The 9,870-nt window shown below is 33.5% G+C and overlaps 1 protein-coding gene across 1 annotated transcript; it reads right to left on the bottom strand.

The window, feature by feature from the left end:
• LOC138331802 (mesenchyme-specific cell surface glycoprotein-like) lies at positions 1–8,192 on the bottom strand. The gene is made up of 10 exons (XM_069279582.1): positions 7,951–8,192; positions 6,277–6,492; positions 5,612–5,810; positions 4,852–4,981; positions 4,517–4,631; positions 3,749–3,931; positions 2,485–2,568; positions 1,825–2,060; positions 1,411–1,631; positions 1–492 (listed from the first exon to the last, which is right to left on the bottom strand). Exons 1-10 carry the CDS (start codon positions 8,153–8,155, stop codon positions 387–389), a joined length of 1,695 nt encoding a protein of 564 aa, XP_069135683.1. The 5' UTR covers positions 8,156–8,192; the 3' UTR covers positions 1–386.
• Between the last annotated feature and the right edge of the window lie 1,678 nt (positions 8,193–9,870).

Below are 9,870 nucleotides of genomic sequence, written 5' to 3'. Positions count from 1 at the left end.
TTTTAAAAGATAAGCACCATTTTAATAACGATACAGCAATACATTCTTCATGAGCCGATTAGCAAAAATTGGACATCTTTGATGTAAACATAGAGGAACACGCAGTAGTAAATATTGCACATTATACACCGTACCATAAACGTACTTGTATTAGTAGCAGTTTTGTTTCGCCCTGTCGCGAGGTCTAATAGGCGCTAATGCATGTATAACACTGAACTTGTAAAACAGAATCTCCGTATTGCACCACCGAATTGCGCCTATTTATACCCGCGCTAAAATAAGTACGTCTATAGTTATAACATAAACCACAGTTATCTCCCTTTACATATCCAAAATGAATTCAAGAAGACCAGTTCAGTGTAAAATTAGACAATGCCGCCGGTACCTCAAGCACTAAGACCCTTGATTTCCAGTATGGAGACTGTTCCACTTGTAGACGATGTGCACAACAGAAGCGGCTTGTCGTTAGGACTTTCTGATGCTGGAATATATCTGATAAAAGAACAAAAAGTACTATTTAGCGACACGATATATTTCTTAAAAATATGGAATCTGCCATATTTGTCCGTCAAATCATGTATAGTAAAGGCAATTAAAGACGTATAACAGCAAATTACACCACTGACAAACCAATGGTCTCACATATACTAGATAATTTATCAGGCTGTTGTGTACACCTACAAAGGGCAGAACACAGATCTTTTCGAACAAGCGTGAATGCTCTAGGAAAAGGTTTAGGAAGAACGTCAACGAAGAAGAGAAGATGAAATATTTAAGATTCAGAACCTTTTACAAGACTAGTACAACTCTACTGCCGTTGCAAGTAAACCAAGAGCATCACTTTGAAAGAACTCATGTGAATTTGTACTCCTTTTACCATGGAGACTTACATCTATGACCATGATCCTAATTTATTTGATTTGGCTATCTGTATATCACATATGAGAAGGAATATTGACTGTCATTTCAAATTCCATTATAATTATGCAGTTGTGTCAATAGTGTCATTGATAATTTTGTAAAAATCGCAAAATTTATTAACTTACCGGTAATACTACACTCATCATCATCATCTCAACAATAGAATTAAAATGAATGAAAAGTCAATTTTCATAATGCATGTCGTATTGTGTTTCCCGCCGTCGTGCTATTTATCGCACTATCAATGCCAGACGGCAAAATAGCTAAGTTAATCTTCACTGTTAACGCAGATTTCACAAGAAATATTTAATTGGTATTGTAATCTCATTTCAGACCATGTATTTATATTTTTTGTATGTTGATATTATTTTTAAGAAAGTTTCAATTTTTGTTTCTGAAAGGTAGTGGACCTTTTATAATCTTATCAACATTCCTTTTTGACTTATATCATCAATTTCAATACCTATGAAAGAGTGGAAACACACTAACCTGAGATTATCTGGTCCTATATCACTGATTAAGCGCTTGTCGTAAAGCTTCCCGAATTTTTCGTCTGTTTTTGTAATTCCAGTCCAAAGACTCTCAAACTGTATGGAGTTGACGTCACCAGGAATGGAGTAGACGGCGATGAAGCCTGGCCTTTCTACTCCAGCAAAAATCACCGTGGTATTTCCGTCCTTTAGTACAGCAAGGCTCTCAATCTCGGGACCCTATGATAATAAAAACACACTGAACAACAAAACTGTTTCCAAAAAACAAATCAATAGTATATTATAACGATATGAAGCAGTACAAGCAACTTGCAGTTATATTATAATACCATTAATATTAGTCCACTAATTTAAGATAGCATTCGACGTGAAACAGTTCGAGTTAAACTATTATTTCCAATTATCGACATACCCTTGCATCGGATCTGGAATCCACAGAATCAGATACTATGGTCGATTTCGACTTCCCATTAGCATTAAATAGGTCTGGGTGAAGTTGCGCAATTTTTTCCTCTATTTCACTTCCACTGTCGTAAACTTGGCTAAAGTTGCTGAGGTCATACAACGATATGCTTCTTCCACCGAACGTGTACAAATGATCGTATGCGTTTCCATGCTTCCCTTCCAAGTTACTAACCTCTAGTCGTCCTTCAAATAATTATCATAATATATATATATATCTACATGTATATTCGAAATTGATGATGTATATAAAAACACAAATGGCAAAGGAAGTTTATGAATACGATCTACGAGACTCAGTCGCCTAGCCAAACATAATAGAGGGATAGATGGGTGAAGAATATGAATTCAATTAAGTTATAATCTATCGAGACATCATACTGAAAATGGTCTGGTTCAAATTGAATTAAAAACTACAATGTGATGTCATTCTAAAATACAATATATAAAGTGATTTCCCGTAAGGTAGAAAGACATTTTGTTAGATTTATCATTTGCGGACGTATCTTTGTCCTGCAGCATGAACTTATAATGTTTTCAACAATTTGCGAATGAATAGATATGTTTAATAAAAAACCACCAAAAATTGATATTCAAATAAAAAACATACCTAAGTTGTTCTCCGTTTGGAGGTTAAATAGAAATCCGTTTTTGCTAGCCCAGTAGGCTACTGGGGCCGATATGTCAAGGTGATCTGAATACCATAATCATAAATATTAACATTAACAAATCAGTAAAAGTTAACAGGTATATATTATCAAAACAATTATATTGTAAAGTGCTATACTATCAAAACAATTATATTGTAAAGTGCTATACTATCAAAACAATTATATTGTAAAGTGCTAAACTATCAAAACAATTATATCATAAAGTGCTATACTATCAAAACAACTATATCATAAAGTGCTTACTATCAAAACAACTATATTGTAAAGTGCTATACTATCAAAACAAACTATATTGTAAAGTGCTATTCTATCAAAACAATTATATTGTAAAGTGCTATACTATCAAAACAATTATATTGTAAAGTGCTATACTATCAAAACAACTATATTGTAAAGTGCTATACTATCAAAACAACTATATTGTAAAGTGCTATACTATCAAAACAACTATATTGTAAAGTGCTATACTATCAAAAACACTATTTTATAAAGTGTATACTATCAAAACATATATTAAAAGTGTATACTATCAAAACAATATATTGTAAAGTGCTATACTATCAAAACAACTATATTGTAAAGTGCTATACTATCAAAACAACTATTTTATAAAGTGTTATACTATCAAAACAACTATATATAAGTGCTATACTATCAAACAAATATGCAAATACCTAGAATGCTTTGCTATTTGTTGATCATTTTATGCAAAAAATGGCTATACAGATTTTTTAACTTAAATATAAATTAACTTAATATAAAGATACGAGTTCAAATAGGATCAAACTGTGAATATTGTATATATTATGACATAGTCGAAAACCTTGCAATGTGCCACCTACACATCTTTACGGTGACTATCTTAGTCGTTTTTGGCTCAGTGACTTTGTGCCAAAGTATGAATGCATGGGCCTTGTTGGATTTCACACATAATTTGGAGTAATGAGGTTATGATGTATTTTGCCTCTGAAATCTGGTTGATCTAAAATAAAATTTTTGATAATAAGCTATATCTAAATAATCCAAGCAGAAGTAAATAATATATAACAGGGTAGTGGTATTCGCTGCGTAAACAGTTTACAATATGAAAAAAGTGTTACTTATTAATTGTGAAACTTAACAAAAATGTCGAAGATGCCTACAATGTGCAAATGTGTCAAATATGTGCCTATTTCAAACCTAGTGGCCTTAAGATTTACAAACCATCGATGGTCAGTTCCGCCACTCTTGATTTCTCATTGAATCCTCCTGACCCGTCAATGTCCGAATAGTCCTTTGTACTTCCCTCATTTGCCGTGACAAGGTAGGACTTTCCTTGGATGTTAACAACTTTGATAGCATCTGGCTGGTACATACCCATCACCGGCCAAGGACGAATGTTTATACCTGTTTTGTACATGTAAAACGATGTGTTAAGAAAAAAGCAAAAGCGTTAGAGGGACAATTCAGTCTAAAAACACTGAAATTTGTATGTCTCAGAAACTAACCAGTTAAAAAAATGAAAGTTTGAGTAGTATGCATCAATCTAATATGTCACGAATGCCACGATGTGCAAAACGTACAAATTTGCTCGTTGTCCGACGTCTTGTATACTGAACCCTATCCCGCGTCAATAAAATCAAGCAATCTTTGTCAGGAACTAGTCAAATTACAGTTACGTCTTACCTTATTTTAAGTACACGCTCTTTTTCAAAAGTTACTAAAATAGTTGTGTCAACTCTCCGGTGAATATTTATTTGATTTATTTACTGATGTGACACCGGGGTATGATTGATCGTTTAAAATGATTAATAAATGAAATTATCATCAATATTGCATAATCGTCAAAAGTTTTTTTATTTCTAAGCAATACTAATGATGTACAGATTGTTCACTAATTGCACTGAGTTAATCGAGAAAAATGCAGTAAAAGAAATAATTAAAACATTATTCAGAACTCCAGAGTATGACCTAAACAAAAGCTGCGTTTACCGTCATCTTTATCACTGACGTCCAGTTTGTAATTGGTCCAGTTTTTGTAACCAAGAGGATGGATGGACGTTACTTCCGGTACAGACATGTTAATGACAGCCACAGCATTAGCCTCCTGTTAATATACAAATTGGAAAAATTATTGTTTGCAACATTGTAGAACACAGCATTTCAACGAAAAGAAAAGGAAACCTATATGCAATGTTATAAACAGGCTAACATAAATATCATTTTTGGTCCCTTAGGCGTCTTTATAGGCAAATACGACTGAATGTGATTGGACTAAAAATTCACCAGAACCAACCAATCGTCATATGTTAGCAGCATCCATTTACCTGCAATGATACATAAGCGATACTTTCGTCATCCGAGAATTCGATGTATTCCGGTTCCAAATCATTAGAAAAGGTGTTGTTGTTTTCTCTGTAGACAAATCTCACTCCCTGAGATACCAGGCTCTCCCACCTAAAATATATTTCTTATGTAAACATATGTTATATTTATATCAACAGTGGTTTATAATTGGAAAGGCAAACGATTAAGTAATCCTTTGAAAATAAAGCCATTTTAAAATGTCCTTTTCTCACGTTTAAGTCCCATTGGCATCGTAGCTGTAAGGTTAAAGATCATTTTGAGGTTCATATAAGAATTCAAATCAAAATATGTTGCAAGTTGTCAAGTGAGAAGACATCCATGTTTTTTGATTTTATTATATGTAGTTTGCGTTTTGGAAAAAAAACTATTTCATTTTTACTTCAAAAATAACTTTAACCACCAGAGATATGCATCCTCAAGATATGTTACGGATATTTGACAATTAAAGCACTGCATTATATAAAAGCAATGCATTTCTTTCTAAGGATATATCTACGTTTCCTGTTTTGCAGAGTTATCCGTTCTTGCAGTTAGGTATTGATTGTGACGTATTTGCGACCGTAACATCATATTTTCTGAGAAAACGTCGTCAGCTTCACTCACAACATAATGTTGTATTTGCTACATACATATGTTCATATACCTACCGGTAGGGGAGGTAACTCTTACAAAATAGTAGTACCTATTGTTTAATATGACAATGGTGAATAATATACTTACTGATCGTTAAATTTAGTGAAGCCAATCTGTGTGTAGTTGTACGACCCCGATATTCCGGATGCCTCTGTAAACTTAATAATTCCTATACCGCCCTCCGGATCGATGAAATGGGTCCTGTTATTGTATGGGTTGCCTTCCAACGAAACAAGAACCGTTCGGCAGTCACTGGTAGGCACGATCATGTCTGGTCGGAAACCAACTGTAACGAAAGTGTTTACGGAAAATGTATCATAAAAATAGCACACAGAATGCATATCCAATGCATTATAACATAATGAAAAGTAGTTTACATTATGCATGCATATGTCTTATGATGTTATGTCATTGGTTAAAATATTATTTTCGAGATAAATTGCGGTATTAAAATGGTGGCAAACCAGATTCCAATAGTTCGACGATCGACAACAAGCAATAGTGTTTATCGTTAGATTTGTTGATTATAAATAAATAATAAGATATATACATTAAGCCTCGTTATCTCGAACAGAACTGATCGGTATTCGAAATTTATATATGTACTTGCAATGAATTTGTAGACAAAAATTGTTTGGTTCAACAAAAGTCTTAAATACAATACATTGTATATAGATTTATTTAACTAAATACAATTCTATGTAAATGCATATAATAATGTTTTATGCATAAGAACGCAGTTTGATTGTTACCTGAAATGTTGTGCACAAGCTGACTTGTTTCGTTTCCGCCATGCTGTAACTCATGGACTTCCACGTATCCACCAAAGTCACTCCTCACCATTGAAATGAACAGATAGTCATCACAAAACCCCAGGGCCCTCAGTTGGGCGTCCGTATACTCTCGGTTGATGGTGATGATTGGATTTGAGATGTTGGAAATATTGATACCATGGAGTATTTGTTTACCTACAATTGAAATGTTTTGGTGGTATAAGCGTTAAATTATAAAAAAATCAGTTCTTATTGCTAAACATTCGTTGTATCGACAATTTCTTGAATGTTGTAGAACCACGAATAAGAAAGCAATGCATTTTGTTTGATACATTATTGGATTAATAGTTATAGGCCAAACAATATGTCTACACAATAACACTTTGAACGCTCTAAACCAATACCCCACACGAAAATTTTACGTTATACAGTATTCTCATGTGAAATAGAACAGGTATGAGATATTATGAAATGATCTATCGAAATCTGAAAGGAGTGATATTTCAACAGTCTTAGTTTGTCACACAAACATATAAGATTTCTACATTTCTTAAATGGTTCATGTCCTGGTCAATTTGCTCGCATTTAGATATAATTATATTCCATTTATTAAATCCCTGTTTCAATATCTCCAATGCAATTTCATAAAAACATATTTTAATAGGTGTTGTTTGCATACTAATTAATGTTTCTTTTTAACATGTCTTAACAGCATGGCGCTGATTTTAATTATTATCATACATATTTATATAAACGGCTTATAAAGAGCTCCAACATTATTAACTTACAATTAGCACTGCAACCATAATCACCTCATTGACAATGTAAATTAATTTCATTCTCAAAACTCTAGTCATCCTATCTTTCCCGGCTTTGTCATAATTACAACTTTAAGACATATATCACCACGCCACGCGACAGAACAGCTAAAAGGAATTATCCAAATGTTTATATAATTATAGTATAGCATTGGAAAACTGGTATTTATTCCGCGCTGCATTTTCATTTCCAACCACAGATATAGATGTTTTGACGTTGCTATTATTAGCAATATACGTTTCATTATTGTTTTGATATCAGCCTTTAAAGGACGTGATGATAAGAACATCTCGACCGGTCACATTAAATGACGAAGGGCAAACCAACTTGCGCCGAGGTGATTAATTAACAAGTAACCTAAGCCATCATCCATCTCTCTCAACGATGCGCGATAGCTACGTACCATCCCTTATATACAGTATAAACATATGCAAAATCCCGAGATATGATAGGGTGGAATCCGCTTCATTTGAAATCGGTTATATGGAAACACTGCATAAACTGAAATGAATCATAATATCTGTTCATACATAACCATTTCTTTTATCCTTGATAATATTGAAATCTTGATAAAAAGAGATTTTTTTGCCGTTCCCCAAGAAAGTAAAATGACCGGGTTCCACTGGATATGTATTATATATATTTTTCAAATCCCATATCTCTATTGGACCTTAACTCAATATTTCTTGTATACATTACTCCAAAAGGTTGTTGTTATATATCAGAAAAATATAGTTCCCTCTGATGTGGCTCCAAGATAGATACACATCAGAAAACATGACACATTTCATGAATTTATTCATAGGTTATATAAACAAAATGTAAGTAACATACCAACTGTGTAGACCATTGAATTTTTTTCGTCATACGTCGACTGTTCGGCCGCGTCCTTATTATAACTGTACTTCCCTTCTCCATTTTCATATGTGTATGGTAGGTAGATAGAATTGAGTTTCTCCAGTTGAATGGCAGCCCAGGCTGGCACAGTGACAACAAGAACATATATCACAAAGCTGCAAGCTTTACTGTCTGGTGTCATGGCTGCTGGTTCCCGTGTCTGTGCCTCCCCGTAAAAATAGAAACCGTTTTATACGTTACGGAGGTTAAGACGTTAGCAAATTAACAGGACATGCTTCAGGCGGTTGATCATTAATTAAATTATAACTTGTCCTTTGTAAACAAAACACACAATTTATCATCATCATAATGAGACGTCGTATAACCTTGGACATCATTTCTCAGCTTACGTACAGATGTATTGTTAGGTTATATACTTAAGGATAGAGAACGAAAGTAAAACTTTACAGTAAAATAACTGACATCTTTAAAAGAAGGACAAAAACGTTAATTAAATGTGTTTAAAAAATGTGTGAACGAAATTATCTCTGTATGAGTTTTAGTATAATATCGTATAAATTATTAAATATATTTTTTGTGATGTTGAGCGATTCATTTTCAACCGACTGTTGTCATTAAACCACACTACTGGTAGGATCAAGAGTATGTGGATACGAAGTCGGCTTAATTCGATTAAAAAATTTTGAATAACAATATTTTAGAATGTGAAGTTTTGATGACATAACATTATACTGGACTAGTTAATAGACAGTTTTGACATTCAAAACGGCACGGTAGTTTAATAAAGAGAGATTGATGGAATTTGTCTTGCGTCATAGTTATCGAAATAAATTCTGCTACAATTATAGTTAAGCTTAATTGCAACACCATATGACAGGTTGTCCAGAATTTAAGTATTGATTTAGGGTACAAAACGTTAAAATTTAGTATGCTGTCTCCAATACATGATCGTAAAATGCAACTAAAGAAATCTTATCTTTTCTCTTCTTCCTAACGTCTTCCTTGACATTACCTCACTTTTGACCTGGAGTTGAGCGATTGCCCTATTGAGGTAAGCTCTGGGTTCTGTCCCCTAACTGAGACACACCAAAGTCTTTAACAGTGGTAGTTTCGCCCGTTGTCAGTATAATGTAACCGGGTGGAGTGTGTTGCTTGGTGTCTTCAGCAGCATGCATCAGTGATATAGCACTATGCCAAGGGCAACAGATCCTCTGTACAAGAAAACATAACACGAATATCACAAAACAAGCACTATACACTATATACGCGATTCACACCGCATACATGAAATGCCATCCTTACATGATCCTGGCTATTAATATAATTAATATTAATATGACTTTAATTATCAAACAAACAAACAAAATATGCAGATTTGTCCTCTCCAGTAATTCATTGACAATCCTTTCACAATACTGAATGCATAACACAACATTAAAATAACTATTCTCTGCTTCCCATACTCTGAGCAGTATAGAAATGTTTCAGTGTTGTAAATAGTATTGCTGGAGCGCATTCCTCCATATAGGGCGTTCTTTATCGATCATCACAAAATTGCGTCGCCTAAGAAGGGTTATATATACGAGCATGAAGTCGCACGAGGTTTTCAAAGCTACTATGACCTTTTCAGAGGGCGACGCGATGGTTTGTTTTCACAGATAGTTGAAATTAATAATTTCCATTCATGTGATACTTGTCATAATGACATTGTGAACAGTTGCATATTACAACGTTTCATATTCTTGATACCTAAGCAATTTATAGAATCAGATATGTCTTTGACAATAGAAATGATAGATTTGTAGTTTTAAATAACCCTCCACTTTTCAATGTAAATGATAATTGATAAAACATAAATTGAATATAATCAAGCAAATGTTATTCATTTATTCATTT

The sequence above is a fragment of the Argopecten irradians genome, chromosome 9 (assembly GCF_041381155.1).
Source record: "Argopecten irradians isolate NY chromosome 9, Ai_NY, whole genome shotgun sequence".
Taxonomy (NCBI): Eukaryota; Metazoa; Mollusca; class Bivalvia; order Pectinida; family Pectinidae; genus Argopecten; species Argopecten irradians.
This window is presented reverse-complemented; position numbering and strand designations above follow the sequence as displayed.